We start from the raw sequence: 20,549 nt of genomic DNA, 5'->3' as shown, positions 1-20,549 counted from the left end.
TTTTTTTTCTGTTTTTCGTGGTAATTTTTTTTCCTGAACGAGGAGACGAGATACTTCAAAATCTCGCAAGAAGCTCCCACCTGGCACCTGCAAGTGACCCCTGCATCCATGGTGACTCCTGCTCATGGATGTATTTTGCGTCCGTGCTCCTGCTCCTAGACAATTTCAACTACGGGATCAGTAAGGCTAAGGCATGTAATTAGTTACACACAGGGTATGATAATCTAGCTATGTTTTCGACTGCATACTTCTAGTGTAGGCCTATCGCTCAATATAACAGGTTAGGTTAGTAACAGGTTGTAACAACGTTAGCTGACAAACGTGTATGGGCATGATTTCAGTTGTCAGGTGGGAGCTTCTCGGGAGATTCTGAAGTATCTCGTCTCCTCGTTCAGGAAAAAAAACGGGAAAAATTACTCAGAAAAACAGAAAATATTACTCGGAAAACAAGGAAAAAAAAAATACTCAGAAAAACAGAAAATATTACTCAGATAAGCAGGGGAAAATACTTAGAAAAACAGAAAAAAAATGACAACAATAAAACAGAAACATGAATTACTCCGAAAAACAGCCGGAAATGACTTCACATCTGAGCTGACCACATTCCAGCGCAAGTCAGAAAACCAACATGTTAGCAATTCCAGTTTTAGCTAGCTCAGCATTGTTAGCAATACCATTTGATACCAGTATTACACTGTGGTTTACACATACAAACTGTAGCAACGTGTCCACTGATAGAAGTTGGACAATGTCCTGTGTACGACTGATTTTATGAGACACAAGTAAGACTCAAGTGCTTACAATCAGTGTATTACTACAGCTTTCACTAATGTCGATGCATGGAGCAGCCATATTGGATTTTGAGGTTATGTTAATAATGTTCCTCGCACTTCATGAGTCAAAAATCCGACTTTTAGAGGCGTTCCATTCGAAATGTTTGACTGGGAACTAGGGAATTACACTTCCCAGTGCAAATGGAATGCACCATTAGCAATAGGCTACCACTTCGCCAAGTTAGCAACTGTTAGCAATACCAGTCATAACATATTACGCTCTATTTTGCGCATTAAAAAACACCGTAGCAGCATGTTCACAGTAGAAGTCGGACAGAAGTGTGTGTATGACTGTTTCATTGAGACACAAGTAAGTCAATGCTAATAAACTGTTACTACAAAGTCACTGCTGTTGATACATGGAGCAGCCATATCATTGGACTTCGAACTCGGAAAGTGTGACTTCCAAGTGCAAATGGAATTCATCCTGTATTTCCTGCACACTGGTGAATTTTAATGTACAAATTTGTGTGTTTTCTTCATCGGTTTATGGTGTAGAAGGCTTTCATTTTGTCAAAAATAATTCTGTTTTCATGTTTTCTTGAGGGGAAGCGCGACAAATGCGCATGTTCTCAATACTGAGGGGTACATATCCTTCGTCTTAGATTTGTCTTTTTTAGCTCTTTAGCTCATCTACAAGTTTCCTTCAGTGTTTGATGTCTGAGCACCTGGAAAAGGGCTGCAGATTATTTGTACATAATCCTACCATTAATACCTTGTTAGCATTTATACTAAAAAACAAAAAATCATAAGGACAGCAACATTTAAAATGCACAAGGCTGATGTTGCAATCGCGTATTGGCGAGGGTGCGTGCGTGTGTGCGTTCACGTGTATCTCCTTGGCGAGGGGAAAAAAGAGGAAGTGCTTGCTCCGCCCAGCTCCAGCCTCCAAAACTTTTCATGTCTTCTTAAAGAAGAAGCTGGAAGCGAAAGTCAAAAGTGGACAGGGACACTTTACTGTGTCGACTCGCCTCACACAACCCGTTACAGGCAGGCCGGACAGTAGACGGTCGTGTTAAGGAGCGGGAATAATCAAAGGAAAACGTTTTATCCTCACACCGACGGTCGTGGAAAAGTCCATTTAAGGGAAAAGACTAAAAGGATGGCCAGGAAGTTTCAAAGTTTGGCGTTGGTCGTTTTAAGCTTCCTCTCTGTGACAACTGAAGCCCAACAAGGTAAGAAAATAGCCTTTATAGTCTGTAACGTTCTGTGTTGGCCTACATTTTACTGCCTTTGTGTTTTCAACTGTGTCCTTGACGAATTTTCCAATTTTGCCACGGTCTATGACACGGTGTTTCCCAGTAATGACGTCACGTCTGGTGGTTGACGGTTGAGCAACGCAAAAAAAAAAAACATGTAGCCTAAACTTAAGGCTTAGGTATGTTTTGGTGACAATAAAGAACTAAATGGATTTTTATACATGAATCATAGCTAACATAGTAGGGGAGGCCGGGGCTGGTTGTAACGCTTTTTGTCTCAGCACCCATAACTTGCTGAATTTCAATGAGCTCTCAGAATCTAGTAGGCCTATGAATAGCAGTGTTTCTAACTTCTCCAACTATATCACACAACCCAGTAACTGATGTCAAACACAAGTTCTAAAAATAACACAATTATAAAAAAAAAAATACACATAAAAAATGATAAATAATAACCAATTCCTACCAAGGTCTAACTGGTTAACCTGTACCTGTCAGATGCTTAGTGCCTCATGTGGAGTGAGTCCAAAATCCAAGTCTGCTGCCTCGGTTAAGTAACTGGTCAAAACATCCCTTCGCTGGGCACTGAAGACTTTTTTAGTGATGGGTAGCTGTGCTGATCCTTTTTCTCTAAGGTTTTATCATTTCTTGCAGTGCCACATGGCAGAAAGAGTATTATTTGTGGACAGACCTTACTGTCCCACCCTTCCTCCCCTCATCTGATGTTGATTTTAGTACATGTGCAAGTGCAGGCACAAGAACATTCTGCTGGATCTGGAGTGAATGTCTGTTGAATATCCAAGTTAAAACTTCACCGTGGTGTCTGACATTGAAGATAAAGAAAATAACATGACATTTATATAATCACCAAATTAAAGTATGGATGTAGCTATTTCTTGAGCTGTGTGGGAAAGCGATCTTTTCTTTTCAACAAGGGCAGATGGTTGCCATCAGTAGTGTGTACTGTTTACAGTTTCCTGAGAGTTAAGGCAAATATTTCTCATCTAGAGCTGTCCCTCTGGATGAGCACTGCATTGCTGTAAACAGGGTCAAAAAGAAGTCATTTTACATGAGCAGACTGAATGAAAGGAATGAATAGATGGTGGAACACTGAAATAATATGTAATCATATTTCTGTCTTTTCTCTCTCTCTACCTAAGGTCAAATTTTACAACTACAAAATGTCTCCCTGCAATGGATTAATGATTTTCAAACACAGGTGTCCTGGGCACCAGTGGGGAACTGCTCATATAATGGGTATTTTGAAGACTCGAAACAAAACGTGAGTATGCATATATATATATGTGTGTGTGTGTGTATATATATATATATAATGCACACATATATATTTTTTTATTTATAAATGCAGCTCAAGAATACCCTTTAAATCTTTTCTGAGGAATCCTGTAGCACCTGCACCCAAGTATCCCACCAGTTATAAATGTTTAAATATTTTAGCAGTTCAAATATCTCCTGTAACACAAATAATCTCACTGCTCTGCAGTAAGCACAGCAAAAAACAATTTACAAGGGTCACTGTTGGGTATTATTCCCAGAAAACTGACTGAAAACTCAATTTCCATCATCTCTCACTTCTACACAGACAACCACCACATTTAAATTATGACACTGGCTTTATTATAGTATATCTTTTTGTTATATGTTACATTGTTATCAAAGCCTATGTGTGTGGGGACATTCCTGACTTTGGCAACTTGTAGTTGGATTATTAAAAGAGGTGGTAGACAGCAATGTACACCACTTATTTGATCACAGTTGTGGAGGAAGTACTCAGGACCTTTAGTAATTAAACAGATGTAAGAAATAATGCATAAAATATATTCTATTACAAGTAAAAGTCCAATATTCATCTTTTTTTTTTAAAGTCTCCTCTGCACCATGTGCGGGTGTGCTTCAGATTTTGCATCTGGTCAGTTTTCTGCCAGACATGTATCAAGAACACATGTATCCATGCCTTCATAACCACCAGATTAGATTATTGTAACTCCCTTTATGTTGGCCTGGATCAGTCCTCCCTCAACCATCTACAGCTCGTCCAGAACGCTGCTGCTCGCCTCCTCACGGGCAAGAAAAAGCGCGACCACATCTCGCCAGTCTTAGCCTCCTTCCACTGGCTCCCGGTCTGTTTTCGTATTGATTTTAAACTCCTTTTAATTGTTTTTAAAGCCCTCAACGGTCTGGCCCCTCTGTACCTCTCTGAGCTCCTTTTGCGCCACACCTCAACCAGAACTTTAAGGTCTTCGGACCAACTACTGTTGGTGGTGCCAAAAACCAGACTAAAGTCCCGAGGTGACAGAGCCTTCGCAGTGGCTGCCCCCAGGCTCTGGAACAGCCTCCCCCTTCACATTTGATCTTCCCAGTCCCTTGATACTTTTAAATCCTCCCTAAAAACCTTTCTCTTGTTTGCACTGTTTGCTCTGTCTTCTTATCGTTGTTTTCTACATCTATTCTATTTTTGTTATTGAAGTTGTTTTAACTCTTAATAACTGAACTTTGGTTGACTGCCATCGTTTTAAATGTGCTCTAGAAATAAATCCTGACTTGGCTTGACTTGACTTGACAGCGCCCAACAGAAGACCCATATCATTGTATACGGTTGATTTTTACAATATTACAGGACAAAACGGCCAGTGTGCGTGTTTATGTCTTAGTGTTAATACCGCTGATGATGGCTTAGTTGTTCATTCAGTGTTTCTCTCTTTTTACTGTGGATTCAGAATATTACTAATCCCTGGCAGAAGGCTGTTGTGATGGAAGGGGGATCCCTGCAGTTAATTGTTGAAGCTACCTGTAATGGCTCACGTACATACAAGGCCACCATCAACCGGACTTACCCAGGTATGTGTGAATGCTTTTTAGTAGACAAATAAATGTGCTTTTTGAACCATATGCTGACCTCATTTACGTGAGTGTATCTGTTGGTTATGATGTGTGTATGTGTCACATTTCCTCCCAGACCTGGTGAGGGATTTGGAGTGCTACCTCTATGCCGAAAACAAAACCCGCTGCTCCTGGAACCCAGTCAGTCCAAATGTTCCAGATTTCAGGTTTTTCTATAGGTATGTGGGTTTTATCATTAAGTGCTTACACAATTAAAAACAGACTATGGGGAGCAGCCCAGTAGCTCCAATGTTGTCTCAGAGTGATTAATAAACTGAAACTCACTATTATGCATAGAGAGCTGTATTGCAATATTTCCTGATACACCATGGCTAATCTTGGTTTCATAATATACCTGAAGAGTCGGGCTTGACTCAAGTGGAAGTAATGAACAAGGGTTCAATTGAGGCTAAATTCCTCATATAAAATGGCTCAGCTTTTTATTAGTCCAGTCCTTGGGGAGTATAAGTTTGACCGTCGGCAGTGTCTGTTGACAAATGGGTGACGCCTATTCTTCAAGGCCCAAGCCATGTTTGGTAATGTAGTGTTTAATGATGAAGCTGGACTTTTACTTCCAGCCAAAAACCATAGGCATAACCAGAAATCCAAAGTAGATGTTCATGTTGATGATGTTCAACAGTACATACTAACATCTGTGTCATTATCTTGTTTTTAAAAGTGTATGTCTGAAAATATCAAATATATACTCTTCTATAATGTCTGATAGTCAGTCTATTTTCAGTTTCACAAGGTTAAATTAATGCGTACCCTCCAACCCTTTTACAACCGATGTCATCAAAAATACGCATGTGCATTCTCAAATATACCTATCTATAAATCCATCCGACCTCACCTCAGTTAACATACTCACAGCCTGTCTCACAGACATAAAGCCTGGATGTCCAGCAACTACCTTATGTTAAACAACGATAAGACTGAAGTGATGGTGTTTGGACCTAAACCACACAGAGATTCTGTAACCCAGATTTTACTTTTATTAGGATTACAGTGAACTACCGAGGCTAGAAATTTAGGGGTAATCTTTGACTCAGATCTGAGTTTTTCCTAAACATTTTAGCAATATCACTAAGTCAGCTATCAGTCAAATCAGGAACATCGCCAAAATTAGATGCTTTCTTTCATTCAGTAATGCTCAAACCCTAATCCATGCTTTTGTTTCTAGCCACTTAGATTATTGCAACTCTTTATTTACCGGACTGCCACTGAAATCCATCAACCACCTACAATTTATTCAAAACACTGCAGCTAGAGTTCTCACAAAAACCCGACGGTATGAGCACATTTCCCCTATTCTGGCCTCGTTGCACTTGTTACCGGTGGTGTTCAGAATTGATTTTAAAGTTTTATTTTTGTTTTTAAGTCACTGAACGGCCTCGCCCCATCCTTCATTTCTGATCTCCTTACCCCTTACACCCTTCCTCGCACTCTCAGGTCTGCTGACCAGCTGTCACTTTTGGTCAGATCCAGACTTGTGACTGAAGGTAGCAGGGCATTCGCTGTAAGGGCTCCACAGTTGTGGAATGCACTTCCTTTGGGTATCAGACAAGCTACCTCAGTGTTGTCTTTTAAAACTCTGTTGAAAATTCACTTTTATAGGTTGGCTTTTAACTAATAAGTTTTATCTGACCTATGCTTTTATTGTTTCTTTGATTATTCATTGTCTTATCTCTGTTTATTTTTTATTGTTTTGTAATACTGGGATGAATTGTGATTTTTGTTTTTATGTTTGTGAAGCACTTTGTAAAGTTGTTTTTTGAAAAGTGCTATATAAATAAGGTTTATTATTTTTATTATTATTAATTATTATTATTATAATATATCTGGCCACTTGCTAATGTCTTCTTCACACTCACTAATAGCATAAATCTAGTCAGTTGGTCACCATTTGTCAAGGTCAGTTTGTTTATTTAGCATTTGAGATCTGTGATGGTTAATGCCCCTGCCTACAGTGCTGGACCTAGAGCATTTAGTTTTTTCGGCAGTTGAAAAACCCACAATGTTATACAACGGTTATTAAATCAGTTAACTCTGCACCCTAAGGGAACTCTCTGGAAGTCTGCACAAAGTCCGCTTTAGGCCCTGTGTGGACTGGCTGGATTGTGAATTTGGACAGCCCTAAGCACTCCCAGACTTCCCAGGAAGGTACCTGCAAAGTTAGCAAGTCTGCAAGTGCGGTGAAGTGCAGACATTTGGATTCAGCCAGACAGTTTCCCGACAGTTTCCAGCAGCCTTCAGCCATTACAGGAAGTCACAGAAACACGATGTGATGATGATGTCCAGTATAATGTTGATTCATATTTCCTGACCATCCCACTGATCACAAGTCTCTGTGATGTTCAATACTTAAATAATTAAAACAGTCCAATGTTAATATACAGTCAACTACATATAGCTTATGATACAGTTTAACAGTGCTCCCACTAAAAAAAAAGTTAGTCTGGAGCCCTGGCTAAGAGTGAGTTCAGCCAAACCAGGACTTTCTGGATTTCGTAAACACAGCTGTGTGCTAAGTTTGACCTCACTACTGCTGTGTCAGTTAACCTCACAAGGTTCGCGCAACACTGGTGTTTCAGAGGAGCACAACATGATAGTGCTCTAGGCTACAGTCACTCAGTAAATGGTATGCAACCAAACAGGAGCCAGCCTGCTCATTTTAAGAAATAATTTCCTGTAGTCTATTTTCAAACATGTATTTTTGTCATTCCAATACAAATGCAAATCATATAACCACTGACATTAACTGTTAATAATACACTGAAATGTGGCTATAACACTTTGGGTTATGTCTGAATTTGAAAAAAAATTCAGCGTTAAAATGAGCTTTGAAAGTGCTGGTAGGCAAATAATGTTACCTCCGTAGGCCAGGCCAGTTATTTTCTCTTGTTCTCAGTAATTATGTCAAGCTAAGCAATCCCTCTGCTGTCTGTAGCTTCACATATAAGACAGACATAACAGGAGGGACCAGGCACCTAGGAGAACTGGTCTGCCTTGCAGCCATATTTTTTCCAGTGGCCACTCCGTAGGCCACTATTATAAAAGAGATATCTGTAAAACTGTTGACAGGACACCTCAAATTGCAAACAAGGTCAGTTATGACTCTTCCTATTATGAATATTTGATCCATGGAGGTTTAATATTTGTAAAACTTTCTTCAAGCCAAGAAAAATAATTTTAAAATCCCTGATGTCATCACAATGTAAAGTCTATGAGCTGAGCAGGAACTCGCAGACAGAGCCAGTGGGAGAAACACTACTACTATTCAGTGGGTCGCATACCGTGGAAGTAAACCTAGAAGCTAGAAACATTTTGGCCGTATGCGCCAGATTAGCATCTCCATTGGGATGAATAGGCACCAGGAATCTATTTGATAATAAAATCTATGGCAGGGGCATGTTGAGGGCCTGGCTGTTGGGCTGTAGCCCAGTAGCAGGGAGGAAAATATGTAAATATCAATGCGTACAGGCACACACACTCAGTGTTGCCAACTTGGAGATTTTCTCACAAGGCCCAGCCTCTCGTCTCAGCAAATTAAGGCCAAAATACACAGCCACCAAACGGCGCACATCAAAACAGGCACCTCTGTGTACAACCTCCACACAGGTGGCAAATTTATAAGAGGGGACCAATAATTGAATATTTGTTGTTAGAGCATTTCACAGAGTTAATTAAGTTTTCCCTAAATTAATAACTCACAAAACTCAGCTATTTCTTAAGGGAGTCTGGTACTTTCTCTCAGGGTGACAAATTAGTGTATTGCAATTACTCTTATTAACTGCACAGTAACATTGACAGAGGTGTGGACTCAAGTCACATGACTTGGATTCAAAAAAAACAAAAAAGACTTGCCGAACTTGGACTGTAACACATGACTTGTGACCCAACTTGGACTTGAGCCTTTTGACTTGAAAATTAATGATACCTTTCTACAAGGTGAGAGATTAAGTTGTTTCAAAAGTGTGCCATGAATACATTTATTTCTCTTTATTTAACCTAGACATGTTAACATTAATCTTTTTATTTCATTTAGACATAAAACAAAAAAAGTGCAACGACATACAATATCAGAAACTGTCCTACAAATTTGGGAAGAGACAGTAATAAAGTCATTTTTTTCAATATTAGATGAGTTCACAGCAAGACAGGACCAAAACACACTAAATTCATTCTGTTGTGGTATGAAAGTGCATTGTCACCACTCCTTTTTTTTATGATTAAGTTCAGTTACGTATGCTTTAACGAACATATTTTTAGCAAATAAATACAAAGTTTTACAAATGTTCATGATGTTTGTACATTTATTTTATCCCTGGCATTGCATTTGGTGAAGAGCACATTACGACTTGTTTAGGACTCGAAATGCAAAGGTTATGGCTTGACTTCCTTTATACTAGCCAGGTCTGAGGAGCATAATGTAGGAAAATTGGGGCACTATTTAAATGTTTTGTAAATTTTTATAATTAATTGTTTCATAAATGTACATCTTAGTGTGCAGCCTGAAAGCAAATGAGCTTTTTCTCTGTCTTTCAAGGTTAATAAATGAGGATTTCCAGCAATCGGCTGACCTTAAGCCCTCTTTTGACGTCAAAGAGTGCTCATCGTACCTTCCCAGTACAAAAGGAGTCAAGACTGGTTGTGATCTGGACGCGGGCATCCTCAACGACATTGACATTTCGTTTAAAGGAACTCTGAACAACATGTTGGCCAGGAACACCTTCAAGATAAAGCTTATAGATAATGGTATGCAACAAGTGGACTGATCTGTTGTAATTTACTATCAAGAGTCCTATGGAGCAAACATTCTGTTGAAATATGTCACACTTCCCCATTCACTCTCAGAGCTGCAGTATAGGAGAAGTTGCTGTCTGTCCTTTCATGGAAATGTTTTATCATGATGTCTAGATGTGTGTGTGTGTGTGTGTGTGTGTGTGTGTGTGTCTGTCTGTCTGTCTGTGTGTACAGTTTGTTCTTCTGTAATGAATCCAAAACATACAACTTTGGAAAACACATACTGCAGTTATTTTAGGAGAGAAAAAAATATATCTGTGAGGGGCTTTCCAAGGGTCCTCAGTGGCTTCAAAGTATATACACTGAATGTGTATGACTGGATTGCAGTTAATATAACTCTGTCATGTTTGTCTCTATGCAGTAAGACATCCTGCCCTCAAGTGGACTGTCACTAAAACTGGAAATAAATTCAATATGAGATGGAATCCTCCTGCCATCCGCGGCCCGAATTGGATGTTTGAACTTAAGTACACTAAGTGTAATGAAACTCAGGTAATGTTTTACTTCTACATTTACTTGTAAACCATATGCTGCTGTGAAGGAAGATGTGTGTGTGAAGCATCCATGTTTTCACAGACATGGATGTTAGCTGTAAAAGAAACTTGACTGGTGCACAGACGCATACTGCAAAGGAGGATCAGGGCCATGTTACAGAAAAAAACTTCAAGATTAAAGTCGTGAATCTACTAGAATAATTTTCTGAGAATAAAAGTCACAGATTATGACCGGAAAATTTGGTAATGTGGTAAAAAAAAGCGACAAGGAGTATACAAACAGTGTTGCAGGTGACAGGTGATGTTTTAGCAGTACTGAAGTAATATAATGTGTTACCAGCAAGACTTTTTTCTCCTAAAGTAACAAGTTTAATGTCATAATATTGTAACTTTATTGACATTGATTTACGATTTTATTCTCATAATATTATGACTTTATGCTTTATTCGCAATATGAGACCGTGAAAGTGTCGTAAATGTTGGTGTGATCTCTCTGCTGATGAGACAGACCCAAGTTATTACTGTATCTTAGTGTTTTTTTCTGACGTTATGTTGTTATTGTGTTGGATGGGAGATGTGAGCACATTCCAAATGAGATCAACCACAAGCATTATCTCTGAATGATCTAATCTTTCCCATTTCATTTACTCACTGTAAATGATATGATATACTTCTTTCTCTTAACATCATTTTCTCCTCTTCCTGAAACTCTTAAGTCTTTTATAAGTCCTCTGCCACACTCCTTTCAGAGCTCTCTTAAGGGCTAAGATGCCTTGTAAATAACTTGTAAATATCTTTACCAGGAACTCTTAGAAAACGTCATAATTGTAAGAATTTTTAGAATTTGGTCACTTGAAGCAACTCTTTGTGCTAGGAATCTTTGCTAATATGACCTCAGGGGTTTACAAATTCATTCAAATGAATTTATGTACTTTACATGAGTAGGAGCCACATGCAAATTTAAAGAGGTAACTTCCCCAAACAAAAGAGGATGCCTACATGGTTGACTTAAATAAAGACAGTGGTGTAGTGGTTAGTCTTGCAGCGATACAGTGAGTGGGTTCCTGGTTCAAACCCCAGAGTGGGCAAGCCCTGTACGTGGCGTTTACTTGTTCTTCCCATGTCAGCGTGTAGAGCTTAAATTTACACTAAGGTTTGCAGTTGCTTCTCCAGCTGAAACGTTCATATGATTATGACCATATTTTACACAGAAACTCCACAGAATTCAGTCATACTGTCAGATTCATTATTGTACTGGAACTAGTCAACTAATTGATCAGTGACTGTTACAACTGTGCCTTCAATTCCTCACAGACTCGCGAGATAAAAGGAGGAGAAACATCATTCGAGTTGCACGCCGACCCTAACTGTCCGTACAGTATGGCTATTAGAGCAGTGGCTGAGACACACAGTAGCAACAATGACAACCGAAGAAACATACCATGGAGCGAAGAGAAACACTTTGGTATGGTCATCACCTCTGTTTGTTTTCTTACCTTGTTGAAGAGTTCTCTGCAAAATGAACTGTCCAGCAATTTGAAGCCACTGTGGTCAGGATTTAAAAATGTCTAACTTTCCTGCCATCCAGTGGATGTTTGAAGAATGACACTGGCAGACAGAAATATTCTACCCCCCTGAAGTTGAGATTAGTTTTTAACAGTGGTGAGATGTAATTAAGTTCTGTTGTACATACATTTACTTAAGTACTGTGCACAAATGCAAACACCTTATGATTCTACTCCATTACTTCTCAGAGGGGAATACTGGTTTTACAGATTTTACACACAGACATAGGAAGAACTCTGGAAATGTGACTCAAAATTACACATTATATAATATTTAAGCTTAAACAGTTTGTCGAATTTTTAGTGTTTTACTGGTATCTGTTCTTCAGTAAAGGATCTGAATACTTATCAGTGGGAACACTGGATTTAAATGTAACTTGTAAACACTGTAGCTGACAAAGTCACTCTCAGACGATCATAATGTTGCTGATGTTTTTGCATGCAGATGCAGATACAGTTCCTAATGGGTGGCTGTATGCTGCCATTATCATCCCAGTGATGTTCGGTGTCCTGGCAGTGCTGATGTTTGTGTGTTTCAAGAAGTATGTAAAGTCTTCATCTTTTTGTTTGGCTGCTATATTTTTTTTTCTTTACTTGCCTCTAATATTAAACCCTTTCTGTTCAGGAATAAGGAAAATATTTTCCCCAAAGTACCAGAACCTCGGGACCTCCTCACCGATATTTCTGACAACAACAATAAGGTAACTGTTTTATTTTCTGTCTTGGGTTACTCCCTGATTGTCCTGTCTCCTTACATTATTAAAGGAATAGTATGACAGTTTTGGGAAGTATGCTTATTTGCTGTCTTGTAGAGACTAAAATGAGAAGGTCATTACCATTCTCAAGTGATAAATGACCAGTGGGAACAACTTCTTTAAAAATTGCCCCAGTATTGAGAAAGAGCACTGTAGACGGCAGGGGTGAAATTCCCTTTGGGCAATTGAGCACTGTCAATTTACATCCACTAAAAGTGCTTGTTTTTGGCACTGACAAACTCAGGTTGTTATTTTAAGTGTCTAAGATCCTTTTGTCTACCCAGAAACAGCGCCAGAATTGCCATCGCCACACACCAGACTCCATTTAAAAAAACGGTCATTTTAGTGTGTGCAAAGCCAGCATATTTTCACATCTAACTGGGTGAATTAAAGATTTATTTCAAACAAACCAGAGCTGGTGATTGTTAGAACAGCAGAAAGCAGAACCAAGATGGTTTTTGTGAGTTTTATTTTGCTTCTGTCGACATTGATTGAAGTTTGTTTTACGATGATAAAATTACTGTTTATCTAAATGGAGTCAGGTGTGTTTGGCGATAGCAATTTTAGGGCTGTTTCTGGTTAAACAAAAAGGATCTTACTTGTCAACAAGGATGTCTACTCTGAAGGGATCATTTCCATAATGTTGTCAGACACTTACAACAACAATCTGAGCTTGTCGTACCCGTTTTTAACCAACATGGAACGGGTTCAATTCCAGTTCCTGCACCTGATTTTTAATCATTTGGTACATTTTGACCAAAATGAATTGGGCTGGACCCCAAAAAAAGTTGGTTCCCAGCTAGAACTAAAAAATAGCAGGTTTTTCTTGACCTGAAGTGTGAACAGCAACAACATCACTGGGCACATCATATTCTGAAGAGAGGATGGAGTCTTGCATATAATAGTCTTCTACTTCTTCTTATCATTAACAGTTGATCTATGCTTGATTTTTGGATAAAAACAAATATCAGTAATAACAGAACAATGTGATGTGCCATCTTGCCACTACTGTTTTTTTTCCGTTATGCATTGTGCAGCACCCTCCTTTGTTGACACATGCTTGATTACAATGGTTGCACCCAAAATGGGTTGAAACAAAATGTCTATTTCTTACGCAACAAGTACGTGAGAGAAATCAATGACTTTATTTGTCATGAACTCCAAGTTCTCAAACTTTCTTCTTCTTTTTCTCAGTACAATGTTCGCAACCTGTACATCCAAGCAGAGGAAGAAGAGACCTGTAAAATCACTCTCTTGGCAGATCCCCTAAACAGCAAACCTGACTTCTGACCCACCTCTGCAGCGGCAACAGCTTGAATCTGCAGCAGTCTCCCAAATTCTTGGTGCACTGGCTCAACAAAAAATTGGGAGACTTTACTGTTAAACTGAATCAAAGAGATTCGTTAGCCAAGTGCATCAAGTGAGATGTCAACTCAGTCTTCCATTTTACCAAAACAAACAAACAAACAAACAAAGCCTATGGCAGCTACTGCATTCTAGTGTATTGTTGTTCCCAAACTGATGCAGCTCCAATCAAACTTCACACGGCTTACTCACTGTTATTTATTTAAAAACAGTAGTACAGAAGTGACTTACACTGAATGGCATGGAACTGAAGGTCCTTGTCTTATCAGCCCAAATATGCCACTGCATTACGCCAAATTCACATCAGTATTCCATATTTAGAAATCCTCATCACCATGATATATTAACGCACACCAGCAGCTCCTTGTTTGGAAATGCAGTTGGTTAGTTACCTTGGAGTCCTGACCTCCACCGGGGTTGCCGAAGCTTTATGGGGGGGTTGTGAGGCCTTCTTGATGTAAAGGGAGTATGAAGACTTGAGAGGAAAAACCCCATTCATTTCTGATTCAAGATACAAACTTTTTTTAAAAAAACCTCACAAAGTGAACACAAGATTCATTCCTGCTGCCAGGAATGAATCCCAAAACCTGAAAATGAGTTAGCATTTTAGCATCCCAGATTCCCTCACCTTGAAGTCAATGGGTTTTTGGTTTAAAGCCTGAAATAAGGTGTAGGGTTAACACAAGCTTAAGAGACTTTAACGTTTTGTTCTATGCCATAAGATACGTTAGTTGTTTGTTTGCCACAGAGCTTATTTTCTGTAGCAACCCCCAAATCCAGCGGAAAAATCCCATAGGCTTTTTGCTCAAGCTAACTTCCGTGTCGGCCAGTTGAAAACGTCATCCCTGCTGCGCTCTATATTCTCAGAGCCTTCACTCTCAGTTTAACAGCTTTGTCCTGCATTAAATAAATATGCAGTTAAAACAACCAAAGAGGTAATAGAGCAATGGCCAAGCTTTAGGTAGAAGAAAACACTGAATGAAGCCTATTTAGTATTTATGATAGTTAAAACTAAATCTATATAAATATCAGGAAAACTCATCTCTAATACAATATTCACAGGAAATCTGCTCAAAACTCATCCAAGACTCTTGTTTTACACAAACTTCCTACAGGTTTTGCATTCACTATTTGGGTTAGCTGTACAGTTTATTCGTTGTTCTGTCATTATTGTTACACATTGGATATAATTTGTCACTTAGTCAGTTTACTGAAATACAGACTAGGGTTCCTTTAAGGAAAACGACAGGGAACTACTTCCCTACATGACCATGTTTTTCTCTGAGCATTAAGTCTTTTGTTGCACTTAATAATTCCCCTGCTGCTGTGCTTCGGGCACCACTTTCAGGTAATTTACATTCATGTGTCCCTAGAGGTGCTGAAGCAATACAGAAAACATTTTTTATAACTTTCTTGATAAGTGATTTTTAGGATTTAGCAGGCATTATATGCGAGCTTATGTTTGGATTTTCTACTTTTTGAGAGGGTGAAGGTAGCTTGGAGGCTGAAAACCATGTGTTCTACAGAGATTTCACCGTAGCATTGTCCTCTGATTGTTTGCTATGTGATTGGACAAAGGTGGGTGCAGCCACTTTTTAAGTAAAGAGAAATGATTTTTCTTTGGATTACCTGTCTGCAGAGCTCCAGCAGGAGCGTAGATAGATGTGAATTTCCAGGCAGTTGATTTTCAGCCCAAGTATACAGGCTGATAGTTTCACACTGAACCCTGCTGATATATTTTAACTTCTACTATTTAACTTGTGCTTTAATTCTCCAATGATTTCCTTTCTCCTTTTTTATTCTGCTTTCAAAACAGCTCTGAGATGTTTGTAGAAATGAAAAAGATATGAATGGTATTACATTTGCTCTCTCTTGAGAGAGAGCACGCAGGAATACAATATATTGAATGTGTAATGTTTTGAGAAGTCCAGGAATGATTGGACTTGTAAAAATCTCTTTAAGCTCAGATATACTGTTACTATTACCACCCCCTTTTTTTATTCTGTTGAGGACTATGACCATGAAATGAATGAAGCACTCGTGTAAAGATGCGTATGTATTGATACTGTTACTGTACAGTTTGAAACAGTGATAGACTGAATGTTTTGATGACGTGCTCAGACTGGCTAATGCTGGGTCCAACTTTTGTGTGGTTTATAATTCATTTTATGATACTCTGATAGTTTTTCAATAAATATATGTAATTTCTGCACATAAAGTTTTTAATTACACACCTTGAAAATGTAGTTATTTTTAAAAAACGTGGTATCAAGCATTGTGTCGCTGAAGTAAAGGAACAGTTTGACATTTTACTTAAGAAATGAGAAACATTGTAATTATAGTTTGATTTAGTTAACTTTACAATTATCACATTATATCTCATTTGTTCGTTCTGTTATTAAAGCATATTGTGGTTTTATGGGGGATTATATGCAGGACTGTTTCTTTATTGTAATGGGCAGTATCCTCTCTTCCTCATGGACTATGGAGCAACTTATCTTGTTTTTTTGGATTTTACAATATTCACTTTTGCAAATCATGACAGAAATGACTTTAATTCCTGTGAGCCACTGTGTATCATCTGTGTCAGGGCAGGCACAGGATATGCAGTAACTCTGAGTATTATGTTTCCTAGAATGGACAATAAAATTGATCCTAACGTAGACCCATCAGTCGCCCTGCAGAGCATATTTGGGCAAGTAGACTTGAACTTTCTAATATAGCCTAATCAAAACTCCAGTCTTTATGAGTACAATATAAGGCAATTCAGTCTTAAACACGATTAGTGTGACCAACGAAATTGAAAGCAAAAGCTCTTAGAAAATAAAGACTTTCAGTTCTCCTTGGTTTAAAAAGGAAACTTGTGGAGAACAACTAATGTATTTCTTCAGTAATTCTAGTCAGAAGAGGAAGTTTTGAAATATATTTGAAATTGCTGCATTTTGTCTGCTTGTGGCTTTTTCAAGAACAGTTGAGTAATTACATATCTGGGAGTAACTAAGATACAGTCGGAGCTGGTTTCTGTTTTGTTCATAGTAGCATAATTTTAAAGTCACAGCATCAGTTCAAGTCTTGTTGCTCAGATTCCGGGCTTACTGAGGCCTGTCTCTCTGGCTGTGTGTATTTAGTACTGTCCAAAATGAAAGGAATATAATTGTGCGGTTTATTTTAGGATGGATTTTTCTTTTCTAAGGAGAGGCTCTGTCTTAAAACAGAAGCCTATTATGCATCATGACTTTTACTGTCACTGATAAAATACCAAGAAAAGATTAAGAACTTAATGCTCCTCAGTAACAAAAATCTCCACAAACCCTGCTGCACTGGACCAGTTCTATTTAGGTGTCCTTGAAAAGTGTACAAAGTCGGCATAGATGACGTGAAATTAATGAAGGTGTCATACTGTGGTGAAGGGCATGTGTGAAGGGAGGTGCATAATTGGTTATCTGATGCAATATTGGTGTAACCGCACCAGTGGTATTCTATACAGTGAGAATTCTGCACTGGCTTTTCATATAGCCTAGAACCTCCACTGGGTAAACCTAGAGCTACATATCAGAGGAACATGATGAGTCCAAGACTATGAACAGTAAACATTACAATAAAATGTCTATTTTCTATTTTTAAAAAACACCTGACGTGTTATCATTAAGCTATTTCTAAAGGAATGGATTGAGGCACGATCCCCTGTCATCAATTAGGTTTTTCTGTCTGTGAATTGGTTCAAAATGGCGGAAGCGCTGGCTATTTTAAACCTGGCGTCTATCGCTTCTGTATTTCATTAAGTCAAATAGCGTGATATATATTTTTTATTTTAATGCGAACACGGGTGGAAAGCTCCAATAGTCACCATTTTGGCTCCGTGGAGGCTGTTCGAGCGACGAGTGTTAAGCAAGCTTGAAGAAAAGATTATTTCCGATGACGCAGTTTCAAAATAAAAGCCTCGCATAACACCACGGCGACAGGGACTTTTATTTTTTCAAACTTCAGCGTTTGATTTCCGGTTACACACCTGATAACTTGACTAACTCTACCGCAGAGTGCAGCAACAGCACCCTCTAGTGTTCAGCCCCGGGACAGCCAACATGTCGGCTCAGACTGGTCCTGATGCTGCGAGGATGCAGAGAGCAGCGATATGAGAGGATATATGTATGTAAACCGTGCCAGGCCCGAGATATCCTGGCGCAGTCTCTGTGGCGCAATGGAATAGCGCGCTGGACTTCTAATCCAGAGGCTCCGGGTTCGAGTCCCGGCAGAGATGAGTCACTCTGTGTGCCACACTGGCAGACCTGCGGTCACTTTTTATCAGATGGAAAAGATGATGATGTTTTGGTTGCAGATTATTCTGCTGTAACCGTCCATCTTCACTGCCCGAGCAATAATGTGGGCTATGGTGAATACACTGGAAGACGGTCCAATCATTCATACTCTTTATACTGTCAATCGTTTGCTCTCTATAAATTTTACCTGATGGATTAAAAAAAATCTCGAGCATAGATTCAGTTCATATTGAGACAGGTTAACTCATAAGAGCCGACTTGATCTACAATGATGCCGTTGTCTTACTGAGGCACGTGTTTATTTCTTTACGTTTTCTCTTTTTTTATGGGCTACACTTTATATTTTTTCGACTTGAAATTCAAAAATATATATTTATTATTATCTTAATTTTCTGTGTCTGTATGACATTTTAAAGTAATATGATATTGGGTTAAAATAGGCTGATCTTGTGCATGATATCTTGCACAAAAAACTTGAAATTTGACTTACAGCTTCAGCTTTAAACTTTATTTTGTCCCAGGAAGGCATTTGGTTTTATACCAAAGCATATTTTAAAACATAAGAGAACATAGACATACGGTATAGTGTGGTAAATGTATTTTTCTGGCCAAAATCGCAATTACAATTATACTATTGCAACCTAACCTCATGCAAAAATATTTAATTAGATAATATTTACACTACTACATTTAATGACTTGTATCTTGTGTATTTACAGCCCTCCCCGCAGGTTTCTGTCAGGCAGTGATGCTTGATATTATTTTGTAAATAAAAAAGAAGAGTCTCTCAAGTAAGAATGGTTCGCATCTATTTTGAGGATTACGCCTCAGTCACGCCAATAACACCGCCAGCAAAATGTGCGCGTGTGCGCGTGCGCAAATATTTTGGGATCCTTGCTCCAGTTGTGCTCCAAGCACACGCAGGATGTAGTTCCGGACAGAGGACGCAAGGGGGCGCTCCGGCATCAGTGTTAGTGACTTCCCGCCGGTGCGAGACGGGAGGAACCGGCTCACTGTGCAGACCTGCTGAGCTGTGACAGCTACAGTATCACGGGGAACCATCACCAAAATCGGTAGCCTACATTATGTGACAGGAATGAGGACATGGTCTGGTTATTCATCATGTGTTCGGGCTGTAGCCACATGGTGACATCACTGCCTCATCCCAATGAATGTCAATATTATTCTAGGAAGTAATAATATCTGTGAGTAGTCCTACACTATATTTTGCTTCCTGTAACTTATAGCAAACAGCATCTCCTCTATTTATTTGTGCTCTTATTTTACCACAAAGCTCCGCGTGACATCATGTTACTATGACGTCATGCTCAATTATTATGAAATCTCTATAGTATATTTATATTTTAAGTGTGGCATCATTCTTAAAAATAAATGATAAAATTAGGGTGATATATGTGAAGGTAAGTTACCTAGAATAACTTCACTACCAAATGACACACCGTGAACACCAGACACCAAGCAGCCCCTACTACAGCAAATGTGTCAAAATGATTATGCCTCTCTAAGCTGGTTTATTTTTTTTATATTTCATAATGTATTTTTTGCTGGTGCTGGCCTGTGTAAGATCCAGAGGGAGAGAAAAAAGGGGGCAGTGCTGTGGTGCTGCTGACGTGAGAGAGAGAGAGAGAGAGAGAGAGAGAGAGAGAGAGAGGAATGCCCCGTGAATGAGAATATGACGTCAAGTCAGAGAAACTACAGCGAGGACTACACCGGAAACAGAGCGTGGTCACATTGAGGGAACTTTTATTTAATTAATCAGGGAACATCAATAAAGAAACATTTCCATTGTTTTAAAAACGTTCTTTGTGTTTTAAAGGTGGGGCTATGTCATGTACTCTTTGGTGTCCCAAATAAGTAGCCTTATAAAAATATAAAACGGAGGTTTTGAATTTACATATTATTATTGGTGAATATGAAATTTACCTAGTATAATTACTTAAATGTGGTGATGCATGATATTCGATTTTTTACCGATATCAGATATCTAACAATTTATTTGGCCAATAACTGATACTGATGTCAATATATCCACTTTTTTTCCCCATCTGATTTTAAGTGATCATCAAGTCTCTTCTGTAGTGAAATTAACATCATATTACGCACACATACTTTTATTGCAGGCGGAGACATGAAATACAATGATTTTCAATGTATGTAATGTTCCTTCATTGTGCAAAATAAGAAAAAGCATGTTGGTTGATTTCCGATAGGCTATTTCATTTTAAAGCCAGTATCAGCCGATACCAATAACGTGCCGATATTATTTAGCATGTTAGCATGATAACTGATTCTGATCATCTGTTCATTTTAAAGCCAATATCGGCTGATACTGA

The 20,549-nt window shown here is 38.8% G+C and overlaps 1 protein-coding gene and 1 non-coding gene across 2 annotated transcripts; both read left to right on the top strand.

Moving 5' to 3' along the window:
• The first annotated feature begins 1,712 nt into the window (after positions 1-1,712).
• Positions 1,713-16,337, top strand: LOC125883732 (uncharacterized). The gene is made up of 10 exons (XM_049568225.1): positions 1,713-2,008; positions 3,193-3,314; positions 4,771-4,891; positions 5,010-5,112; positions 9,483-9,691; positions 10,101-10,231; positions 11,548-11,698; positions 12,244-12,340; positions 12,424-12,499; positions 13,748-16,337. The coding sequence occupies exons 1-10, from the start codon at positions 1,936-1,938 to the stop codon at positions 13,841-13,843; spliced, it is 1,179 nt and encodes a 392-aa protein (XP_049424182.1). The 5' UTR covers positions 1,713-1,935; the 3' UTR covers positions 13,844-16,337.
• A 1,765-nt stretch (positions 16,338-18,102) lies between these two features.
• trnar-ucu (transfer RNA arginine (anticodon UCU)) lies at positions 18,103-18,176 on the top strand. The gene has a single exon. It is a non-coding gene; the product is annotated as a tRNA-Arg (tRNA).
• Positions 18,177-20,549: the final 2,373 nt, after the last annotated feature.

The sequence above is a fragment of the Epinephelus fuscoguttatus genome, linkage group LG23 (assembly GCF_011397635.1).
Source record: "Epinephelus fuscoguttatus linkage group LG23, E.fuscoguttatus.final_Chr_v1".
Lineage (NCBI taxonomy): Eukaryota > Metazoa > Chordata > Actinopteri > Perciformes > Serranidae > Epinephelus > Epinephelus fuscoguttatus.
Note: the sequence above shows the minus strand (reverse complement) of the source record. Positions and strands in the feature narration are given on the sequence as shown.

What these genes read in the sequence shown, in the direction of transcription:
- LOC125883732 (XM_049568225.1), top strand. Translation starts at nt 1,936, where the DNA reads ATGGCCAGGAAGTTTCAAAGTTTGGCGTTGGTCGTTTTAAGCTTCCTC. An exon ending in CATCAACCGGACTTACCCAG is followed by an intron (nt 4,892 to 5,009) that starts GTATGTGTGAAT and finishes ATTTCCTCCCAG; the next exon opens with ACCTGGTGAGGGATTTGGAG. An exon ending in TTTCTGACAACAACAATAAG is followed by an intron (nt 12,500 to 13,747) that starts GTAACTGTTTTA and finishes TCTTTTTCTCAG; the next exon opens with TACAATGTTCGCAACCTGTA.